Below are 25,975 nucleotides of genomic sequence, written 5' to 3' on the forward strand. Positions count from 1 at the left end.
TACTATTTTAAATAATGTCCTCATCTTATGCTATAATGAGAATCTGTCTTATCAGAAAAATATATAAATTAAGTGGCAACTCTTAGTACTTCCAGTGCACAAATTACGCTCTCTACACTTTCAAATATGTATGTTATTACTACATTAATACGACAACAACAAACTTTCCAACGACAAGTCACAGCACACATACACTTACACAAATAAATACACATTTTACTCATTATATTTGTTGTTGCTAAATTCTTGTGCCTTTGTTTTTGTTGCGTTCAAAACAACACTCTCGTACACCATGAATACACCTCGTTTGTATTTGAGTTAGGCACTCATTTAAGCGCTTGTTGTTGTTGTGGCAATTGTTGGCTGTTGGATCTGGCGGTGTGTGGCGACGGCGGCGGCGGCAATCAGCATAGCGCTGAGTCCACCGGCCATCCATCCAACCATCGCCGAGCATTAATTTGCGGACGTGTGAGTGAAGTGGTGGCACAACGGTAGTGGCGCGCTCGTAGCTGGCGAGTAAAAAACAAAGTGCATTCGAGCAACGGACGACACACGGCGAGGAATGCAGCTGCTGCGTTACAGCTGTGAAAATACTTCACTGATTTCGTTTGAGTTTCAAGAAAATCATTTTCATATTTTCTTATTCTATTTTTGATTGAAATAAATGCGTTTGGTGCGAGTGTGACGGGTTTAAAGCGAACTTTTGTGGCAGAAGTGCTGCGAGGCAAAGTGTAAAGTGAAGAGTGAGTTGAAAGTTCAGTGATGAAATTAAGATTAATTGAGAACCATACGCACTTGATTGAAGCAATTGCTAGAAAATTGTGTTGTTGGTGTTTTTATTTTTATTTTTTGTAAGCGGCTGTTGGCTTGGCCGAGTGCATGAACGCTTGAAATTGGAACCGGGTGAAAAATAATGAAAACACTGGTACCGTTAGGCGCATGAAAACGCAACACGCGAAAACTATAACGCTAAATTCAATGGAAAAAGCAATTTTGAAAAATAAACAACAAACGTTTGGCGAAAGTGTGTGCAGCGTAAAGTGCAAAGCAAAGCGTTAGAGACGGGCGTGGACTAATTAAAGAATAGTAAAAGCAAGAGAAAATACCCTACACAGGTGCATTCCTTACAGTGTGAAAGGGTATAGGAAGATCTTAATCTTGATTTTGAACTGTCAGCTTGTATGTCAACTATATGCTATAAAGGTCTGATCTGACCAATTTGTTCAGATAATATAGCATTGTCTAAGGCAATAAGCTGTGCCAGACTCCATAAAGATTTCCTTTAAAATAAAAAATATTCAATCTTTCAGTTTGTATGGCAGCTATATGTTATTGTGATCCAAGCCATATGCTATAGTGGACGGTGGTTCTAACGAAAAAACAGCTTCTTCAAGAAAAAGAACGTGTGTCAAATTTCAGTTGGATACCTCAAAGACTGAGGAACTAGTTCGCGTGTATACAGACAAACAGTCAAATATACAAAGAGGCAGACGTTATTCCGTTTCTACTTTATTTTTAATTTTTGTTGTGTTTTTTTCTTAATTTCTTGTTAGTGCTGCCATTAGAAGCATATCAACACAACATAAACGCCGCTTGAGCGCAAAGCCGTTAAAGACACTTTAATTTCACATATTTACACGCATTTATACATACATACACATATTTACGACATTTATGTAGCGATTTAGTTCAACAGCAACACTTCCGTTGCTTCCAATTTCGAGATTTTATAACAGCAACAGCAACAAAAACACTTGAGCTGTGGCTTCCAGTAAACACCTGGCTTGCTGCGGCGATAAACCGCCCAAATACACACATACAAACATGCATGCATGTACCCATTAGACGACAAAAACAAGTTCATTTATAAACACTTATAATATATACAACAAAAACAGCAAAAACAACATGTATGTATTTATGTATGTCGCGCTCCACACTCAAGTCGCCCTGCTTTTGCACGCTCAGCGTCGCTTTGCTTTGCCTTTGAGTGATAGCTTTCAACAAGTCGCAAATATCTGCTCTTATAATCAACCACACACTGGCCGTGTGTTCTCGTGCGATTAGCATCTCTAAGCTTGCGAGCGCCGCATTTTTCCTACATTCGTCCTTGAGGCGAACCGCTCTCAAATTCAAGCCACAACACAAACTGTTTTGTGTCTTTGTTATTTCAGCGTAAGAAAATTTGTATTTCTCTATATTCCTTTCCAGTTCTTAACCTGTTTTCTAAAACACTACAACTAAGTCGTTTAATTGTGCGAGTTGTCGTGTAATCGCATACATATCTATATACTACTATTTGCTTAATTTTGCTCATCGCCGGCGAAATTGTGTATAAAAGTTTGAAACAAAAAGGTGAAAAATGAATAACTTGACAAAAACCGAATTATTACCAAAGAGCGGACATGTCAACGAAGGTGAGTGGATGTGTAGTATATACTATATATATGTATAAGTATATATATCTATAGTTCATATGTATAAATAAATAGTGCATCGCTTTTATATAGACATATATCAGATATATATACATAGTATCATATAGAAACTTTGTGATAAACAAAAAATTTGAAAATATTAAGTAATAAGCTTTGTTTACTTTTTGTTCCCACCTTGCATTCGAGCTTGACAGATTAAGCTGCTTCTTTAAAATAGCAAAAATTTGTGTGTTTAATCTATCGTTCGACCTCCAGATAGTCATTGACGCCTCTCATTATAAATGCATTATATGGTTTCCCAGAAGAATGTCTTTAGCCAAAAAATTGAAGACGTTTTCTTTCGAACCGAGAGTAGCAAGTAGAATAGCAATAGAAAAAGTAAAAAAAAATAATCAAAAGCCATTAAATTAAATAAGTTGTGGTTAAATCACTTATCTGTCAATGGCGTTGAGAGTTTCTCAGACTCAATGAAATTACCAGTGTTTGTTTCAAATCAAAATACCACGAAAATTAGTGATTCGCGCTCTATGAATGAAATATCATAATATTTTCGTCCAAATAAAAAATATGTGCTTTTCTCCCTTATTTAATAAAACATTTTACATTTTTAATATTTTTTTTTGGGTGGTTTAACTCGCTACTTATCAATTTTTTATGCCAGTCTAGGCGATTAGTACAAGTTGAGTGTTCGATTCATGATTTTTTATGACAACCAATAAACATATACAAGAAAATTATCTGCCTAGGTCTTCTGCTCTCCATACATGAAATATTTTTGGTGAACCCAATATATGTTTACGGTTTATACCAGTTGAATGTTTGATTTACGATCCTCCGTGACAGTTAATAACCAAACATATCTATATTAACTGCCTAAAATTTTAATTTGGTTATGCCTCTCAAGAGTTTTATACCAGTTGAGTGTTCGATTCATGATTATTCATCCATTCAAATACATGCAGAAACGGTTTATATTTAAAATGTTTACCTTTTTTATGCCAATTTATGTGATTTATAATAGTTGAGTGTTTGAATCAGCATCGTCTATACCAGTAAAGAAACACGCACAGCTTGATTATCTGATAAGACCAACTAACAATATAACTTGAGATGTATTTTGTTATACCAGTTGGATTATACCAGTTTTCATTCGATCGATTCGCGACTGACCATAAGGCTAATATACCTAAATTATCTATTTGGTTATACCAGTTTATGTCATTTATACCAGCTGGGTGTTCGATTAACTATTCTCCATATGTTCAACAAGAATACTTGTTCTGAGTTTATTTTGTTCCGACGGGAGATTGATTATATCAGGCCATGTGATTTACTATATACCATGAAATGCTTTTGAAAAACCAAATATACATACATATGTATGTTTACGGTTTATACCCGTTGTGTGTACGATTCACGATCACCTCGGATAGTTAACGCAACGAGATACCTGTTTAGAGCTTATGTTGTCTTGACATGAGATATATTGTATTAGATTAAACCAGTTCATGTGATTTATATCAGTTTTTTGTTCGATCCATTTACTTTAGTGACAACTAATATAACTGAATTCGATGCCAAGTTCCCTCATTAGAATATGGAAATTCAGAAATATCCATCATAGTATGTCGACTCCGCTTAGTGAAAGCCACAAAGCAAATTCATTCAACTGTTACCATAGCTTCCACCTCGATTAACTTATCATCGAATCATATGCGTATAAACAGAGGCTTTTGCTCTCACTCTCTCCCTAACCACGCACTATTGTTTGAACTGCATTTAATGAGCCTTCTCTTTGATTTGAACTATTTTAATACCAACACCTTTCCTATCATTACATTTGTACAGCAGAAACTAGTAGCTCATAATTGCATATGTAACACTTTTATCAAATCATCAGCGAAACAATCACAAAACATAACAACAGTTAATAACGAAAGACTGTTTTGCAACTTTCACACCACGAACAACAAAAGATGTGATACTAAAATTAAACAGGTATCCCCATATGTTTGTATACATATGTATATGTACTATCTATATACATACTTACTTATATTTATACAAGTAGTATATGAATATATGTACATATGTATATTTAATGAAAGTGTAGACTTTGGCAACCAAAAGCAATTGGAAGCTGCCGGCGATGAAAACAAACTAACCAAAAAGTTGTTTGATGTTTTTTAAAAGTACAACGACTCGAAAGTACTGGGTATGGGTATGTAGAGGTTTCGAGAAATATGAATATGAGTTTGCGGAAATTTCGAAGGCTGAAGAAAATTTTGCTTACTTTTTACTGAAGTTACAGACAGCTGAGTGAATTAGCGAATTAGTTACTCTGTGTTTAAGTATATACATATGTACATATGTATATGCAAATACATGTGAGAATCATATGCAAATTTGACTTTATCTCGCAGCTGTCTATTTACATTCACATACATAACAAATTTTTAACAAAACTCTGCAAAAGTTGAAACATGTATATACCATATCATATGTACATACATATGTATAAAGAAAGAGTAACGTAAAGTATACAACTTTCCATTTGAGTACATCAACATTTCTGTATATATTCATACTCATATGACTATTTATTTATTTAACCCTCTATAGACTGATTTGTTTGTTTATTTGGTTATAACAAGCGGATTCATTGTCAGCTTTTCGCACTCGTATGTTTAGTTAGCTGTTTTTGAGTTTTTATTCCAAATCAAATACGTTGAAAACCTCATTAAATTGTGCGAAGAAGAGGCACACAAACGAGAAATGATGATAAATATAAGAAGAGAGAAGGTACAATCTCTTATAAGAGCGCACAGCTGCTGGTGTACACCGATGACAGCGATATCATTGGTTTTAACAAGTTAGTTCTGCCTTAACCAGACTGTATAAGGAAATGAAGCAGATGGGTCTGATGGTGAACGAAGGCAAGATGAAATATTGTATCTCCTGTCATCAAACAAACAGTCGTCGACCAGGCTCCCACGTCACTGTTGACAGTCATAACTACGTCGTAGATAATTTCGTCTATCTTGGAACCAGTATTCACAGCAACAACATGTCAACCTAGAAATCCAATGCAGAATAACTCTTGCCAAAAGATGCTACTTCGGACCGAATAAGATATTGAGAAGTAAAGTCCTCTTTCGACGGAGGAAGACCAAACTCTATAGGTCACTCATTACTGCCGTTCTGCAGAGGCATAGACGATGACAACACCTGATGAGTCGACGTTACAAGTTTTCTACAGAAAAGTTCTGCGAAAGATGTGCGGTCCATATCGTATTCGATGGAACGATGAGCAGTATGAGATATACGACGACATTGACATAGTTTAGCGAATTAAAAGACATCGGCTTTGCTGACTACGTCATTTCGTCCGAATGGAAGAACACACTCCAGCTCTGAGAGTATTCGACGCAGTACCCGCCGGGGGAAGCAGAGAGAAGGAAGACCTCCACTCCGTTGGAAAGGCCAGGTGGAGAATGACAGATAATGAAATGATTACGTGAGAAGATCTATCCATAAAAGTGGACGATGGACTGTTTCGGACCATCCAACTAGCTAAGACTTAGGGGTTTCAAAGAAGCTTAAGACATGTTGGGCTAATATGCTGGAAACCGGTTGAAGATACGCGAGCTAGCTGAGTCAATAGACTTTTCGAAAGCCTTGAGGGTCGCATTCTCCTAAAAATATTGGGCGTGGAAAAGAAAGGTTTCTGCGCCGTTTGATGAAATTCCACGAAACATAATTCCACTGGCCCAAACCCCTGACCAGTTTCAAGCGGTGAAGCTCTTCCGAAAAATATTAAGACATTACTGTTGACCGGAAAAGTTGTGGTCATCGTCTTGTGGTACTGACAAGATCAGATCTATGTAAATCGACTACTTTTAGAAGTCCAGAGATGTTACCTGGCGCTATCTTCAGATATGGATCAAGCTAGGGATGACAACCAATTTTAATTACAGATCCGGATACAGATACCGATACACATCGTAGCTACATGTCCTCACCATTTCACCACCCTAGCTTATTTAGAAAAGCTCCTGCACTGCCGCATGTGGAATGTTATTTTTAAACTAATGAAGTCGTGCGATGAAGGCGCCAATCAATGCCATGTGGCACACACGCACACTAGTAAGTACCAATACTAAATGCCGCTTGTGCATGGTATCTACAGCTGCTTGCTGCCATTTTCCGCCTCATTTTGTTTTAATGCAACAGTTTTGTGCACTGAACGTAGCGCTCATGCTGCTGCAGTTGCTGCTACTGAGGCAGTTGCCACAATTTGCTGCAAAGTGCAGTGGCACGAGATGATGTGTCTACAGCTGCCGCAGTTGTTGTTGATGGCTTTGTCGTACTCATCAACATTGTTGGATAGTTTTTGTTGTAATAGTTTTTATGTTTGTTGTTGGCATTGTTGCTGCTAAATTGCAAGTTGCATATTGCGGCAACAAATGCTTGATTTGCTGCCAAGTTGGCGTGCATGCGGCGCACCGTTCGGCTGACGGTTACTTGTTGCAAACAATGCCAATAATTGCTGTTTCCACCGCCAACAGCAACAGCAACAACAGTGTGTGCATAAATGGTGGCAGCCACAAAAAGTGTTGTGTGCTCAACGGTCACTGTACAGTTGTTGCCGCAGCATCTGCTGTTATTTACTGCAATTACTGTTGCACTTGTATGTATGTGGTTGTTGTTGCTGTTGTGTTTTTTAAAGTTCCCTATCATTTTGTGGTTGCTGTTGCTTTTTTTTGCGTTTTCGACTTACTTTGGCCGCCGCTGGTGCAACGTACTGCCCCTGCAGCAGTGCTTCAACGGCTGCAGCATTTCATAGTCCACACGTTGTTCGAGTTTTATTGCATGCAACAGCGCGCTGCATTGGCTTAGCGCTTGATTGACAGTCCCTCTTGCTGTTGAACGTCCGTCCAGCTAAGCGGCCGCTATGCCCACATGCAACATGCTTCACTTAAGGCGGCAACGAATGGTTCATTTCAACACTCCCGTTTGGGGTTTAGCTAGTTTTTGTTATTATAATTTTTATTTCGGTCGCAACAAAGAAGATTCTACATTTTGCTGCACTTTCATGCGCCTATCCATACATTAAGTATAACCATTACACCGCTCTGATTTTATTTCGTCGAATTAAAAGCCTCCACATGTGCAAAGAGGCATGGAATTGATCAAGAAGTTTACATCTGATGTTAATTTTGAACTTCTGCCTTCAAACAACATTAATCAAGTAGCGTCTCTGGCATTCTTCGCGTGAAAAAAGATCAAAATTAAATATTTATAACCGATAATTTTTATATGTTTGGTTTAACCACAAACAACTTCGAAACATCAATAAAATGTTTTATAGAATATATAATTTTCTGAATTTTTGGTAAAAGAAGAGGAAACATTGGCTACAGCTACACCGAAGCGATAATAGCCTTCACAGGTGCATATCTTACAGCAGCTATACACATAACTAGTTCTGAAACCGGTGCCGTTAAGGTCACACACAGCTATAGCGTATTCAACACGCGGCTCTCATTGGTTTCAATGGTGCACCACGTATGACACCACTGAGCGGACTTAATGCAATTTTACATAAAGAAAAGTGGCTATCAGATTTCTGGAAGCTGGATGTATTATTAGTACCGGAGAGGGGTATTCCGAAATCCTTTCTCACTTTGATTGGATGGATTGCATCCTTAATAATTTGGAGAACTCCGCGCACTTATGTATCTCCGAGGGATACGTGGTTGCTGAGGAGTCGGCGAAAAAAAACGCAATGAGTTTTTTCATGGATGATCATCGAGAAAATTGAAGGAGTAATCTTCTGTCGTAACTTAAATACTTTAATAAAATGTGGTTACTTTTAAGGAACTATGTATCCATTCCGATAGCTGAGCTGCCTTACAGACATTGAGCTCGCTGATGTGAGCTAAATACTAGTCAAGAGGTCCATGAACCCACTTACTGTAGCATCAAGCAAATTTCATATTAAACTTATATGGATGCTCTGGCGATGAGGCTAAATATTTTGGAGGATTCCACTTGTCATAGTTGCAGAGAGGAAGTTGAAGTCCAGATTAAGGTTAAGGCATCTCGGTCGCCTTTCCTTCTACGAACCTGCAAAATTGGCTGAAGTAGACATAAGCCGCCTTAATACATCTATGGGTGCCTCTAGGCGGTTTGTAGAAATGTGACGGTCGTTTTAACTCATATCTATGAGTTCTTGGCACGACTGCGGACAGGCCTCTCTAACTCTCCAAGGGTAATTTGTTCCGGCCTCACGAAAAACAAGCCTATTTACCCAACGCAAGGCAAATATTGCTATAGGAGTGAATGTATAACTTTCTGTAGTAGAATCAGAGACTGGGGAAACCTTAAAACTTTGATCTCACTTCGAAGCATTTACCAAAGTCTCAAGCTTTTGAATTCTACCAAAGATCTATTATGCTTAAACAATATCTAAGGGGGCAAGAAAAACTTAAAGAGTTCGCTAATACCGACTCCGCACATTTAAGTCATCTAAGTGCTTTGTTAAGATACCTAATGGTAAGGTATGAAACCTTAGCGATACCGTTTCCTCTTTTTACATTTAAAACAATACAGATTAGAGATCTTGTCGATAATTCATGTTATGTGTTGGCATTCGGTAGAAGATACTGTAGGAAAATGATCGGAATACTAAGTGGTCACTGTCTGGTGGCGGCATAAGCCCGCAAGATGGAGCTGACAGATCGAAAAGACTGCAAGAAATGCCTAGAGAAGGGCACCAATGGAGCATCTCTTGTGCACTTGTAACCCATTAGCAAGACTACGCTGTAAACATCTGTGGTATCCATAGTATGATACACTGGAGGAGGTATAGACAGCGAGGTCGCAGAGTCTATTAAAATTCGCGTCAAGCGCAGGCATCCTAACAGATGACTACTCCTCTTGAACTTAGCAAGTGAACTCCAGCTGGTATCACAAAGGACTGCAACAAGGGACCAGATTAACCTACCCTAATCTATCTGTTGGTATGGGTTAGATCGAAATTTTTCCATACTAAGAAGTATGTATGTATAAATATATATCGTTTATATGCCAGATCGAGCTTTACCTCAGTTTAGTGAGTTGTGAGTTGGAGTATGATTCTGAAAGTTATGCGATCTATAAATCAAACTATTTTTGATAATGATCTGAAAAGAGTTTGAAGCCTACCTATACTGAGGAACTGCTTTGTGAAAAAGGATAACCGATTTTCCAAGGGAAATTTTTTAACTTTCTGTTTTATACATTATGTTGATTCCTGCAGGACTGCTCACAAAAGACCATATTCCAAAGACCATTCATTAACGTATTATTCTAGTGACACAATTTGGCTTTCAGCAGAGTCTAGAAGCATTAAGTACTTAAGCGTTTAGTGGTCCGAATAGATGGCCATTCGCTTTTCAATGCACTGAGAAAAATACAATAGTGAAAACTTTTCTCGAAAGTGGCTACTCCTTGCATACATATGTATTTACATAAAACGCTTTATAGGCTGTATGCATTAATATGCATTTACATATGTGACTTAGTTTATGTTGCGAGAGGGTAAAATGTAGAAATATACTATTATACTAGCATTTGTTAATCGATTGCCATAACCCATTTCATTGAAATGCCTACCATGGCTGTCACGCTGTACTTGACACTTGCCACTTGCCACATGCCATATTCGCATTGTGCGGCTTTTCAACTAAAACCAACTGAGAGCTCTTGCGTTTGTGCAGTGAGTAGCAGAAGGACACACTTTTATCGGCCACATAAAGATAAAAGCGAAAATAGTATGATAATTAAATGACAGGAAAAAGTCGTAAAAATATCGAAAAATACTTGGCAACAACACACATGTAAACTCAAATGTGCTGCTTAGCGCCCATCATCCTGCGCAACGCAGCGCCAAGCGGCATGTGGCATGCGGCCATTTCATAGCGCTAACTAATTTTAGAATATTTATGTGTTTTCGTATATATGCACTATATATGTGTATGATATTTGCGCTTGAGCATTTCGTAAAATTTATTTTATTAACAGTTGTGAGCAGTAAAACTGTCAGGCGACATTGGCGCGCATCAACTTGCTGCCGCTGCACCATTTCCAACGCGCCATTCGCTCGCTTTCATCATGGTTAAGGTCATTGTTAGCCAGCGAGGCTGCCTCTCAGCCACTCATTCACGCAGCTAGTTAGCTAGTCAAGCAGGCTGCGCGAAGCACATAATTATTTATAAATTTTAATGCATATCTGTTGCAGCACTCCTCATAGAAATATATTTTTATAGTATATAAGCATGTGTGTGTCGAGCAGTTGTTGGTGTAGCTTCTTCATCGGCAGATTGCAGAGCGCATTGCCACTATTAATAGCCGGTTTTTCGGCGTTCATCGCCTGCAAGTGTTGTTGGTGTAAATTAAGTGCATTTGTCTGTGTGTGTGTGTGTGCTCGCTTACATCAACCTTGAGTCAAGTTTTTCCACTTTCGTTGTTTGACAACAAACTCCACGAAGTCGACGGCAATGACTCCGTACAATTCATCTGCTAATTTTTCCATTTTTCCTCATTTCGCTTTTGCTGTTGTTTTCTTTGTTGGCTCCAGCACCTGCTGCTCAGTTTAACGCTTTTCAGCAATTTTTTATTATTATTAAAAAAAAGTATTTATGTGTTATATGTGTGTTGGTATTGCAATCAAGTGCAACTTTCTAATTTTTTCATGCCATGCACACATACATATAAATAATTGTATGTATGTGTCTGTTATCTCATATCTGTTAGGCTTTTGTAGTCAGTCTTTGACGCTTCGATTACAATTAAATTTCATTTTAATAATTTTATACGGTAAATTTGTTAGTTTTGAAAGTAGCGCCGCATTGTGGCATGTGGAGCATGCAAGCGTTAATATTAATTTTTAATTATCGATCGCATCAGTGTATATAATGACTTTAGCCAAGTGCAATGAACCGTTATTGTTATCTCTCGTTATTATCAGGATATGAGTAACGTATATAGGAAACCCCAAAAATTATGAAAAATATATTTTGAATTTTTTGATTTTCCATTTCGGAATGTGTAGTGTACGAGTATATCTGTCATATGAAGGTTTCTCCATCAAGGGTTCGGAAATGACTTAAATTTCATATGTGCATAACAAGCTATAAGTCGGGAATCATTAAAACGCACAGAAATTGTCACTATAGAGACGATTATAAACCAAATGGGTTCCGACGACAATCTATTCCATGTATACGGAATGGACTCGGATTTTAGTCGACCAAGGTTTGTCAACTGAGCAGCATCTCTCAAAATTTTTTGGAAATTGCTTTCTAAGTCTATATAACAACAACAACTGTGGACATCCAGATACACAAGTATATAGTAGTCGGATTCGGTTAACCGGTGACTTATCCGAAACCTACCGGAAATTTTTGTTGGTCAATTTGGCGGTATTGAAAAAATTAATTTTTATAATGCTTTCTATGCAAGTCCATGTAACCGGAATCAGAAGATATATATAGAGTTCGAGTTCGGTTTTCGAATAACTAGTTACTTAACCGGAATTTTTATCTGGCGAATTCGGAAGTTTCTTTCATTCGATTCCGCCTAACCGCAAAGAACCCGAAATTTCCACCAACCAAGAACTGTCAATTCGACAGCATACCTTAAAATTAAAAAAAAAATCGAAAATGTTTTCTAGGTCTCAACAACAACAACATTTCAAGAGGATGGATATTTAGATATATATACACATGCATTTATGTATATATGATTCGGGTGACCGGAAGGAAACTGAAACTTTATTCAGCCTTAAAAATCCTTCAAAACTGCATTCAGGAAGTCATTATGGTCAAATCTTTGCGGATAAAATGTTTTTCGGACGATAGCAACTTTCTAATGAATATTCACCACGTGGTGAATAAAAAATTCTTATGGATATTCACCACGTGGTGAATAAAAACTAATTTCTTATGGATATTCACCAAGTTATGAATAAGAAAACACGTTTTCAAACTTCAAAATTCACCAGTTTGCGGAAAACAGAAGCATCAGGTCTCATTCCACGATATTTTTTATTTTATCAACTTCATCTATTTATTCGAAAAATACTATAAGATACAGAAAAATAAGGCTTTATATATTTGTATGTGCATATGTAAGTATGTACATCAACAATAATGCCGCTTCAATAAGCTTTTGTATCTGCAACATGTAACTGTAAACCTGTTGTTTGTTATGTATTATTTTACAGTTTCAATTTACTTTATTAGAAAAGTAAAGGACACATATACATGCACACACACACATACCAAGGGTCAATTGTATGCGGCGGATATGCCATATCAAAAATAGAAAATATTACATAAATAAAAAATGCAACAACAAAACTACAAAAAAATGCATTGCAAAAGCATACAAACACTGGTGAAAGAAATCGTGCATTGAAATATCATTCATGGAAACCACAAAAGTGCTGCTGCTCACAGTGCGATTATGTGAAATCAGGCTTTCGACCGTGTGTGTGTATTGGTCATGTTCATGCATACATATTTTTTGCAAAAGCTCATAGCGCTTAAGAAAATTACATGTTGCTCTCGGCTGGTATTGGAAAAAATCTCAAAAATGCAACATTTCCGGTAGCAATTTCTGCGCGGCAACAGTGTGTGGCTTCATGCCTGCTTCAGTTTTAGCGGTAGCGTTGCCACTTGGATTTAAAGTGTTTGCTGAGTTGCTCGCTTTGTATTAGCAACGGCTGGTTCCCACGCTAGCCACTCCAATTGCCGCATGCCTCACATAACAAAAAAGCAGAAATAAATAAATAAATTGAATCAGTGCCTACTCAAGTTCGAGCTATGCGCCGTGACGCCTTATAAACAATCGTGCAAAGATATTTCGCTTCGCAAAGCCAACTGACCAAGTAAACAGTCACACACACATGCGTGAAAATAATCTGAGGTTTAGTATAAATACTTACTTAGTTTCAAGATAAGTATATAATACATAGTTATATGCGGGGGTTTCATGTGTTACATAGATATATGTTTATACCCTGTAGGAAAAGAAGACGGTTAAAATATATTTATTCAATAAAGTTAGTTTCATTATTTTCAAGAGTGTTTGTGTAAACATATAAATTTTTAAAAATTTTACAACAGCAACAACAAAATTTGGGAGCTGAGTTTCATAAAAGATGCTATGTGGAGACCTCATCAATAGGTCTGAGGCGTTTCTTCAATGATAAAAAGCATTGTTTTATAAATTTTAGACTCATTTTTCTGTTGTTGGTGGTTAACTGTCAAAAAGTACAATACGGAATTTCTTATTACACAAAAAATATTTTTTTATCGGTTTTAGAACCTAAGAGTTCATTCATAATATATTTTTATATAGAAGACTGAGACCAGGGGCGCTTCACCAACCCATGAGCTTAATAAAATTATGTGTTTTTTGTGCGTCGAGAAGATTTTCTTCAGTCTCTATTCCTGCTCCAGTCTGTCTATTTGAACAACTGCTGCAGTTTGTTCGTTTCGCTACTCTCCAACGCTAGGGAAACCAAGGACTATTATTTTCTAAGCGCGAAGAAAAATTCTTCGTGAATTTATATGAATCCTATATTCTCACCACTGATAATCCCTACAAGGTACAGCGTAAGCATATGAACCTTCATAAGTGTATACAGCTGTATATGCTAACCGTGGCCAGCACAATCGCATTTCCCAGCTGACCGTTGGCCTGCATGCATATTTTTTGTTCGTAGGCGCACATGCAAACCAGCATGAATGCATATGGAGGCGCGTAAGTGTGTGTTGATAAGCATTAAAGTGTGTAATTTTCACAACATTGGAATTTATGCAATTTTCTGTTATTTTCTCGAGACGTCTCGACGCTGCCACATGGCCACTTAAGAACTCGCCTTTACCTTTTCATTGTTTCCCTTCGTCACTAACACTCAGCACATGCACACAAGCACTTCAAATATATGTACTTATGTTTGCAAGTGTGTACTTTTAGGTAGTCTTAACTGCAATTGGCGAACATTTACAAACAAATACACAATGGTGCGCTTAAATGCAATGGCATAAACAAATTTTTGTAATTTAAATGCCTGCGAGTACTTGCTTATATACATACATATGTATATGATTGTGTATGTGTCTAAATGCATTTAAAATCGTTCTGAATGCCAAATTGCAAAAATTACTACGCGGGTCACTTTTTTCCTCAGTTGGTACGCTCATATTTGTTTGTTTGTTTTGTGTGTATTTTGTCCATGGCGTAGGCATTGACGTGCATTTTAATTTCAGGTTATTGTGCGATTCGTTAGTGAATACAGTGAAGGCCATGAAAATTGTGCCGGTTAATTATAGGCTACTTAAGCTGCAAATTGTATTGATTTCCTGCATTTCTACCAGTTTGGTTATATGTTCCAATTTCGATGTATGAAGATTTAAAAAAAAATTAAAAGTATATTTTCTAGCAGCTATTAACTTCCAAAAAACAATAAACTGTAGTCGTAGCTGAGAGTGTACGCGAAAACCGGTCAGAGTCGATTCGACGTCGTTCGCAGCCACTCGGACTGATGTATTTTTGGACCCACTTTGGCGCATCGTACATCGAGATCTTAAATTGACAGCGTACAAATTACATATGTGTTGGTTGTAAAAGAACTGTAGCCGCTTGACCTCTATAAGCTACATAGCTTCGCGCTATGTGCTCTTGGAAAGTTCAAAGAAGATCCGACGTTTTCGAGTCAAATTTTGTTCGGCGATGAGGCTCATTTCTGGCTCAATTCAATGGGTATGTAAACAAGCAAAAATTGCACATTTGGGATGAAGAGCAACCTGAAGAGATTCGAAAGCTGCCATTTTATCCAGAGAAAACAATGGTTTGGTGTGGTTTGTTGTCCGTGGAATCATTGATCCATAATTTCAAAAATGTTACCGGTAAGAATGTAACCGTCAATAACGAGCGTTATCGCGTCATGATAACTGACTATTTGATGCCTGAAATTGAAGTTCGTGATCTCGGAGGCATTTGGTTTCACAAATACGGCACCCCTTCACACACATATCGCCTTAATTATTGAATTTATTGAGAGAAAATTTCAGTGAGCAGTTAATTTCATGTATTAGTGCAGTCGTTAGACTTTTCATATACCTTTAAACTATATTCTATTGAGAATATGTAAAGTCTAAAGTCTATGCGGACAATCCCGCTTTGATTCAGGCCTTGGAGTTAAACATCTCTCGTGCCATTAACCAATAATCACTCTAAAGACTCGAACGAGTCATCGAAAATTGGACTCAATGGATGGACCATCTGAGATGTAAACTCGACTAACTTTTCAACTCGAAAATCTTCTAAAAATAAATGCCACGGAATGCCAATAAGCTCAAATTAAACGAAAGGTTTTTACTTTTTTCCTAGATTTATAGCCAAGCTTTAATATCTCATTAGCGAGTTTGATTACTGCTCCCTCTCTCTCTCTCTCTCTTCAGCTCTCTTGTGCGCTGGATAACCTTTTTTATCCAATTTGTTATAAAAAATATGTCCGACACTTATTTTACCCTCTACTGTAGATTTGGTGAAATTTTTCATATATTATTAGAACTTCACGGATTTGCTTTATAATTCACACTCATCTCTTCCGTAGTATCTTTAAACGATTAAGGAGGGCTTTTTATTCAAACCACGCTTCATATTTTTGAATATATGGTATATTTATCGTACTTACGTAGCCAGTTCCAACATAAGGGGGATCGTCTTGTGTTTATTAAATCGTTTGAAGTTTGAAGTTGTTCATTTAGGTAGAACTTCAGCTAATAATTTTAAAATTTTTAAAATAATAATAATTGCTATTTTTAAAGTGGTACTAGTGTAATTCGAGGGAGCATAGTTTCAAAAATATTCTAAAAAAAATATCCAAATATTCTAAAAAAATATAAATACAATAATTTTTTATTATATGTATGTATAAGCTTGAAGCAGCTGACTTCTTGAAATATTTTATTTATCAGTAAAATGGAAAAACATTATAAATAAATTTAAAAAAAATCCGTTTAGTTCATCACCCTAGTAAAAATACTAACCTAACACTTTATTATCGCTTCTAAACTTTAAATATTTGTTTGTTTTCATTCAACTATCAAAACCACAGAAACGTATTTGTATGTTCTAATCGATTTGTGGTTGCCTTTGCTTTGAAGCTTCTCTTCCAGCGGTCAAAGTAAGAAGTTTTCGACGACAACGCTGATTTTTTATGGCTACCGTGTTGTTTTTTTTTTTTTTTAATTTTAGTGCTTTTTAATATTTCTTTTATGTATACATACATACATACAAACATATAGGTATATATTTTACACATTTGCGTTTTCTTTGTTTATTTCCCTTCTCGCTTCCCCGTACGAGTTTTGTTTATAAATGTGCAAGTTCATGAAATTCAATCAGCAGCTATACCATATGCATAAATTTAGAATAAGTGGAGAATAGAAAGAGGAAAAAAGTAATAATTTTATTTGTTTTTGTTTCAGTTGGCTTTTGTTTGAATATACTTACATATAGTAATTTGCGTTATTCTTTTGTCACTTGATTTATGGCAATTTTTACGACTCCACATTATGGTTTATCCGCTCCAGTAGCTCCACCATTCTAAACACTAACTTCAAATGGGCGTTTCTTTGCGCACAAATTAAAAATAATATTATATAAAAAATCATAAATAATGAGCAAAAAGTGCTTTAATGGTTATGGGTTACTGGACGGAAGATGGAAGTCGGAAAAGACCGATCATAAAACGCCACTTTTGGAAAAATTATGAAGGTATGAAAATAATTTCCACATAAAAGTGTGATAATGCTTAGCAGCGCGCTGGTCTTTGAAGTTCTATACACTTGGAGTCATGAACTTCCACAATACAAATCTCGCGCGCTGACAGGAAATTATAATTGCCTAAGCCGTGGAGAAGTTATGACTATAATTGTGTTTAATACAAGATTATTCCCTGCTTCAAGTTGGAAATATTTTTACTTAGAATTTGCATAAAAATTTAATTGTAATAAATCCGGCTGAAATGAAAACAAGCAGTGATTTGAAAAGTTCTAAACTAGTAAAGCGTGATTTACCTCACATACGACATTTGCATGTGTTTAATTCTCAACCTGTTTATGAAAAAAATATTTTAATGTGTAGTTCGTATGTGTGTATGTATATTTTTTAATGAGTTATCTATCAACATTTGCTTACATGATGTGGTGATTGAATTGTTGAAAATGATTTCATTAAAAATACGAAAATTATTAATCACAGTCATGTTATAAATATGGCTGTTATAACTATTTTTGTATGTATGTCGAGCTTTTGTTCAGGGCACCCGCAGCCTATAACCTCCTCCGGTTTTCCCTCTACGACCCTGTTAATATGGGAAAAATTATAAAAAAATAATAATATTTACTATATACTATATTAAAATAAAATTTTGAATATAAGTGAAACTAACTGATTACTAACTAACTGATACCTACTAACGAGATTGCTAGTGTCAGAACATAAAAGTTCGAAGGTCTTTACAAAGTAACATGGAAAAAGACACATTGAAAGATGCACATACGTACATATTAACAAAAATTTACCGTTAACCCGTTTTAATGTGGGTGCTGTCACAGTCATATGACACTTAAAAATGAGTAGTAAACATTTTAAAAATTTCGTGCCCATTCATAAGATTTAGTCATGCCTGCACACATGCACACTCACCACCGCATACGTGTGTGTATAAGCCGTTCCATATTTGTATGAATGCCTGCTGTTAAGCCACAACAGAATGCAAGCGTCATATCTGTGGAGCGATATGGGTCAAATGTGTGTCAGTCGACTTTTGCAATAAGCAATTCGGATGTACCAGGAAGATAGCCATGCGCGAAGAGGGAGAAACACGCGATAAGTTCTTATTCATCCACATAAAAGGCCAGCTAAGTGTTAAACAAAACACATAAAAAAATCGGTTATCATTTGGAAAAATAATATAAATAAGAATTGTTGTTGTTGCGGCACGTTTTGAACTCGCTTTTGAAGGCGGCACGAAAGTACTCATGACTGGGTATGACAGGCAAAGAATATGTTATATAATCTGTTAGAAACTATATATGTATGTACATATATACATATGTATGTATATAGTATGCAAATGTTGGGCATACGTTTGTATATACTAATTATGTATATGTAAAGCAAAAGCGTGATTTTTTCTGAATAGAAATTAGTGATTAATTGGTATAAAAATTATTCATCAAGTGGAAAGTATACAATTTATACAAAAAGTGTTATAAAGGGAAAATATACACTTTAGAAATTATTTCTTAAGACTTCGGAATCTCTTCTTTATTGCCGCAGACACCGCTTACGCAGTTATAGCCGAGTTTACAACAGCGCGCCAGTCGTTCTTTCTTTTCACTGTTTGGCAGCAATTGTTGATTCCAAGTGTAACCAGGTGCTTCAACGAAGTCTTCCTCATCTATTCGGACGACATGACGTAGCCAGCGTAGCCGCTGTCTCTTGATTCGCTGAACCATGTCAATGTCGTCATATATCTCAAACAGCTCATCGTTCCATCGATTTTGGTATTCGCCGTGGCCAATGCACAAAGTACCGCCAAACCTTTCTTTCGAATACTCCTGAGGCCGGCTCATCAGATAATGTCATCGTCCATACCTGCATACCATATAGAAGGACGGAAATAATTAATGACTAACAGAGTTTGGCTTTGGTTCATCGAGAAATGACTTCGCTTTTCAATTCCCCTCTCAGTCCGAATTACCGCCTGGTGGCAAGAGTTATTCTGCGTTAGATTTCGATGCTGACGTTGTTGTTTGTGTTAATGTTGTTTCTAAGGAGGACGAAATTATCTACGACTTCAAAATTATGTCTGTAAAAAGTGATGTGGGTGCCTCGTCACGAGTGCGACGACTGTTTATTTCATGCCTGGAGATATTTCGCCTTGTTCCCGTTCACTACCAGACCCATTTGCTTCTTATCCTATCTGGAGAAAGCAGAACTATGATGTTGAGACCAATGACATCAATATTGTACCTTCTCGATTCAGCTCTGCAATACCAATTACTTTCTCCAGCAGTAGATTGAAGAACTCGCACTAACGAGAGTCGCTTTGTCTGAAACCTCGTTTGGTATCGATCGGCTTGGTGAGATCCTTCCCGATCCTGATGGAGCTTTTTGGTATTTCTCAACGTCAGCTTACATAGCCGTATTAGTTTTGCAGGGATACCAAATTCAGACATCGTGGCATAAAGGCAGCTCCTTTTTGTGCTGTCAAGAGCAGCTTTGAAATCTAGGAAGAGGAACGTCATGGATATCTCCAGTGACAAAAAATTCAGTTCTGTGGAATCCATTTGCTCGATTGGTTGCGCATGAGTCATGACTTATAGTAATACAGAAATGTAGACTAGCAGCTATAGTAGATATACGACTGGTCTAAGACAAAGGTTTAATGTTAATCAATAAACTTTTTTAATGACAAAAAAAAAATCCTAATATATAACATAATAACAGACGTTATTTTTACTATAGTAAAGTGTATACATACATACATATGTATATGTAATCATAATCTTTGATTTGCGCTCCTCCATAATTAGACAAAATCATTAACTTCTAATGATTCACAATCAAAGTGGTCAATAAACTCGGAGCCAATCTAAGCGCACAAATAAATTCCTAAACGCTAATTATGCTAATTTAAAAACCTCAAATGGTTCACAGAAATTTTTAGCTCGTCATGCACCAACACACACACCCACCACGCATTCACTCACTCACATATTTCTACACTCACTTTTCACGCAACACGATCAAATTACGCACCATTCTTTACGAATGAATATTTTTTCGAATAAACTTGCTCGGCGGAGCCAGAACAAAATCGAAAGGGATTAAAAGAAAAACACAAAAATTATGATAAATTGTTAGAGGCAGCACCGTGTTGTGTGACAGCCTGTCGGGGTCTGCCTCTGCGCTCGGCGTCAGTGCCACTCAAAATGCGGGTGAAAACGCCGAAACACCAGTCATTCGACAGTTACAATGAATTTCAATCACAAACTGTTGAGGGCGCAATGCTTAAGGGGCATACTTTAAGCCATACTTTACATGGTTGTTACATTCTTGAAATTGTTAAGTGGCTGAGAAAAAGCAGAGATCGTTAAGTAGTTGCATCCGATTGTCCGCAACATTGTGGCAGGGTGAGTCACGCCTGTGCAGCAGTGCATGGTAGAAGGTAAGACGGTTGCATGTAGGTAGAAAAGCTGTGCGTAAGGTAAATGAGGCCAGTAAATCAAACAAAGAAATTCCTGGATAATGACCGACAGCAATGATGAAACTTGTAAGGCAGTTATATTATGGCTTCGCAGTAATAAAGTAAAGCAGTCTAGCGCGATCGCAACAGATCATCAACGAAATGCAGCTCCAATGTGTCAAATATGTGTACAAAGCATTTGAATTGTATTAAAAAGTATGACAGAAATACGTTTGTAAATAGAAAGGTTTATTGCTCTCAACGCCTTCTTGCACCGAAGCGCAAAAGCGGCTTTATTGCATCAGATCGTGCGTGCTAAAGTGACCTATGTTCTAGTCACTTATCATTAGTCACGCAAAGCACACAAATACTCGTAAATATTATATAAATTTATTTTATGTTTGCTTTCAGCCCAATTATGTGTTTGTTGTATGTAGATATATTTGTAAAGGCAGGTTTACGTGATTTTTTACAAATTCTTGGCTTTAACGACACACCATTTAATGATCGCCGCTTTTTCTCAGCTTTTAGCGGTACTCTTATTTTCGCTTTCATATTTTTTTCTCATCGCTCGAATTGCGGATCTGATCTGGCGTTGTTTGACTTCTGCCTTTCGCAATATTGGCCAGAAGAATGTTGGCAAAAAAAAAATCGAATGAAAGCTGCTTAAACTGCTTTGACCGTTTTCCGGTGACTAACAGGATGCGATGACACTTAATACGAGAGTAAGCCTCGCTTAGAAGTGGTATAATGTTACCGTTAGAATATGTATGCATACATACTATATGTATGTATGTATTACATATGCTCTCATTTAAAGGGAAAGCAGGTCTTTAATTCTCTATTTGGATGCGAATTATTAGGTGCCTTCTACTATTGGAAGCGCTGGAGAGTGTTGAATCGAACAAACTACTGGTATAAATCACAATGGCATTCTCTGAATAAAATGGTTTCGATTAGGCAAACGTAAGTCGGTACAATAACAAAAAAACCTGTCTTTGAAATAACTCATCTTTACAAAAATAACTACAAAAGTAGCAAGTTAAACAAACAGCTGGTAAAAAAGCTAGCATAGAAAGTGGCAAGTTCTTGAAAATTTTTAAAGATATTAGGTTTAGCAGAGAACTGGTCTAAATCTAGAAATTTTTACATTAAAATAAAAGTTGGTTTCGATACGAAGAAACTTTTTAATTGAGGCTGGTTTGATACATTAGATATGGCAGAGTAGAGAAGAGGATAAACAACCAGTAAAAATTGTTCGATTTGTCACACCCTTGAGAGTAGCGCAACTGGCAAAGAACTGTTATATCACATAAACTGGCAGATCCAGATGTTGGTTTTAACAGATCTGGGACAGTAGTCCCGAGCAGACTAAATAACTGGTATAAATTAATGAAACTGGTATACATTAAATAAACTGGTATAATAAGATATAAAGTAGATTTTACGCTTTCAAATTGGAACTTAGGAAATCGGTTAAAGAGCTGGAGTAAATCACACAAATTGGTCTAAATCATATAAACTGGCATAATAAAATAAAAAAGCCTCTAAACGACGTAAAACATATGACAGTGTATGAATATCGGATATAAGGAAGTATTAAGTAGATACTCAATATTGGTGATAACCTGAAAAGACAATAACAATTCCGGGTTTCTATTCCCTTTCTTGCCGAAAGCTAACTACAACTTCAGGAGTTATTCATCTAGCTTCACAAAGTACTGCACATAACAGTCAAAGTGTGATCTCTCCGCCTTGCTGAGGATCAGACATTTAACAAAACCTAAGCTAGACGGATTTCTTTAATCGTTAAGACTATCTATGTTATCAGAAAACCATGACTATCTTATAGGCATACCTAGCATACCATTTATGTATATACATATGTATATATACATAGATATATACTATATGACTCATTACCTTAGTATACACAATTTTCTATTAAATTAAATAATAATTTCAATTCTTTCTCCTGTCTTTTATTGCAGTTTGCAAGGAATGGCTGGTACGTGAAGACAGCGCACTGGCCTATAAATTGCAGTCGCAAGAGAGTAAGTCTATATAACCCACATATTACATATACATATGAACATTTTATGACCGGTACCACTTCGCCACCAGTAAATGACTTCTACAAAGGCAATCGGCAGCGCAATGCTGTGGTACGTGAAGACTTTCCGACAGCGCTGAATGAGCAAATCAAAGAGAAGGAGGAGGCGGAGAAGCAAGTGGAAATGTATCGGCGACGTTTGCTCGAGCAGTAAGTGCAATAAAACGGCACTCGTAGGGAGTAAATTTGAAATTTTTATATTACCACAGGGAGGCACATGACAAGCGTGTTGCGAAGGATATCGCCGACAAGCTGGAACGTGACTTGCAGGAGCAACGACAGCGTGAGTTGCTAGAGAGCGAAGAGATGGCGCAGCAGATGCAGGCAAGAAAAATATCTCGACGGAAATATATATGTTTATGCTTAATTTAATTTCATTTTGCACCGTCTCTAGGAGCTGTACGTGAATTTGCCGCCACCCACACGTGGCAAGGCGCAACTGCCACCGCCACGTCCAGCTAAAGCAAGTATCTTGCAACAGAATCCAAATGAACCCTCAACATCGAATGGTAGATATTTTGGTGGTAGTAGTAGTAGCCAGCACACATCAAGTCATCAACAATTGTCACAATCACCACAAACACCACAACAGTCAGCATTTCAACCATATCACAAGCCGCAGCAACAACAACAACACGAATTGCCACAAACATCGCCTGAATCATATTTGTTGCAACAGAATCATTTCTCACAAACCGATTGTTATGTTGGCATAAGCATACAAAAGTCACCCTCGCTAACAGCAGCGGCAGCCTCTACCAGCGCCGTAGATTCACCATCACCACCAACATCTTCAACACGCAAAACCGCAAAGTCACAAGCGAACGGCAGCAGCCACTTATTGGTGAGTCCGTAAGCACCGAAAATTAGCAAAAATGATGCACGCCATTGCGGCTTGCACCTGACTTTGAGCTCACCAAAATTAACATACTAACAACTTCATTTCATTTTCATTAGCAACAACATCAACACTCATTGTCATCCATTTCGACGGGTTCGACATCCTCGGGAGGAGCAGCAGCGTCGGCAACAATAATGGCAGCATCGCCAACCGCTTCGGTACAGTCATCCTCATTTGCACATCAACACCCACACCAGCACAACCACCAACACTTGCATGCACCAGCCGCACTACAACAGCAACAAAAACGCAATGCGCTCGATATGCACCACCCAACACCTACACACTATACTAATCACTCACCAACACACACAACAACAACACCAACTGGTGTGCAACAACAACCACTACACCAACATCAGCACTCAGTTGAAGAGTTGGTGGACTACTCGGATGTTGTAGACAACATACGCCAACTGAATGGTGAGGCTGTTGGCCATGCACCCGAATCATCACCAATACACAACACTTTCAGTAATAATCACCCCAATCCATCAACTGGTGCTTTGAGCAATCGCCTGCATTCGGTTTCGAATGAGAATTTGCTTAGAAATGAACATAAATTTCAGAAACTCTCACCGGAGAAATACGATCAGCTGGTGGGTAATGATGGCGGTGGGCGTGGCGTGCCAAATGCCGTGGCCGCTGAGCGGCACATGCAAGCGCACGCCGACGATATCGAACTGTATGTGGATCCGTGTGATTATGCGAGCTTAAAGGAGATCGGACTGCCCATGGAGGAGATCAAGGAGATGAGTAAGAAGCTGAAGCAGGAGCAGAAGGATGAGGTGTGCATTTTGAATTATCTTTAACTTCAAACATTACGATTATTACTTTCAAAAATTACAGTTGCTGGCGCGTCGCTTGCAGCAAATGGAGGCGCATGATGGACTCACACAGGAAGAGCGCGATCGGCTGCTGGCGATCGAGGCGCAAGACAAAGAACTAGCGAAAATGTTGCAAGATCGCGTAAATTATTGTCTTCCATACAATTTATATAAATATTAATTATCCACCATTTTCCCGCAGGAGCGCGCCAAGGCGAAACGCGCCAAAGAAAAAGCGCGTCTGCGCAAACATCAACAAAAAGATGGAAACACAACGCTCTGCTCCTCCAATGGCAGCTCGTCAAACGGGCTACATTGCGGTCCACTATTACCGCTGCCACAGGATTGCCTCTCATTTGGCAAGCACTCGTCACATGCCGCACACTCGCCAACAGCGGCCGCTGCCAACAACTTCGCTTACGCCCCACAACCGGCCGCGCGCAATGGCTTACACATGCAGGCGGAGGAGCAGGAGGAGGCGGACATAATCGATGTGGAGGCCTACTCGAATCCCATCGATGTGCTGCACAATCAGCAACAACGCCAACAACAAAATGGCACACTCACCAATGGCAGTCTGTCGCGTGAGGGTGGCCGCCGCAGCAACGGCAGTCAACACAATGGCATCGGTGCGCATCCGAACAGCATGTTGCTCAATCGCGGCGAAGATGACATCTACACATTGCCGGTAGACAGCTGTCGCCCGGGGCAACGTCCAACGTCGCTGAACATTAGCGCAACCAGTGATGCGCATCTGTTGCAACACAACTCAATGACTAGGTAGGTTTGACGCTGCATGCGTTTCACCAGCAGTAATTGTACAATTTTCTCCACACTTTTGTTGTTGCAGATCTGAAAACTACTCCATCGATTCGCATGATTCACTAAGCAGACACGAGCTGGCGCCACGCATGAACTACTCGCAGTCGAGTACTTTTGGTATATATGTATTTGGTTGTCAGCCTAAAGCGTGTACATTTTAATGCTTACTTTCTTCTTTTTGTCTTGCAGATAAAAGCTCTAGCCCCACACCGCCTTATATGCCGATTCAGGGTACCCGACGCTCAAATTCAGGCGACGAACGGAAAAAGAAGTCGAAGGATAAGTGTACGCATCAGTGAAGCGGCCACAAATTAGTCGAATTGCTCATTTATATTACATATACATATGCTTAGTAACATATACATATACAAACAAACACACATATACATATATAGTATGCTAAGTAAATTTACATATCCTTGTTATAAACCTAAGTCCGTTTGTAAGGCAATGAAACTGCATATATTCACCTATACATATTTATTAATATACAATATGCATACACACATATACATACATACTACTCTAGAAATTATTCACCAAACTCATTAAATA

The 25,975-nt window shown here is 37.8% G+C and overlaps 1 protein-coding gene across 5 annotated transcripts; it reads left to right on the forward strand.

Annotated features, from left to right (window-relative positions):
- Window positions 1-396: 396 nt before the first annotated feature.
- Window positions 397-25,932, forward strand: LOC105230801 (uncharacterized). 5 transcript variants are annotated; one of them, XM_029552236.2, is made up of 12 exons: window positions 475-743; window positions 2,212-2,417; window positions 22,749-22,811; window positions 22,882-23,020; window positions 23,080-23,194; window positions 23,265-23,714; window positions 23,828-23,929; window positions 24,341-24,559; window positions 24,621-24,740; window positions 24,801-25,378; window positions 25,449-25,545; window positions 25,610-25,932. In XM_029552236.2, exons 2-12 carry the CDS (start codon window positions 2,363-2,365, stop codon window positions 25,733-25,735), a joined length of 2,064 nt encoding a protein of 687 aa, XP_029408096.2. In that variant the 5' UTR covers window positions 475-743; window positions 2,212-2,362; the 3' UTR covers window positions 25,736-25,932. The 5 variants fall into 5 exon arrangements, with proteins under 5 accessions (XP_029408097.2, XP_011210083.2, XP_029408096.2 ...); XM_029552237.2 differs by lacking the exon at window positions 23,828-23,929 and having other exon boundaries at window positions 397-743; window positions 25,449-25,537; XM_011211781.4 differs by having other exon boundaries at window positions 453-743; window positions 23,828-24,559; window positions 25,449-25,537.
- Window positions 25,933-25,975: the final 43 nt, after the last annotated feature.

This window comes from Bactrocera dorsalis, chromosome 1 (genome assembly GCF_023373825.1).
Source record: "Bactrocera dorsalis isolate Fly_Bdor chromosome 1, ASM2337382v1, whole genome shotgun sequence".
Classification (NCBI taxonomy): Eukaryota; Metazoa; Arthropoda; class Insecta; order Diptera; family Tephritidae; genus Bactrocera; species Bactrocera dorsalis.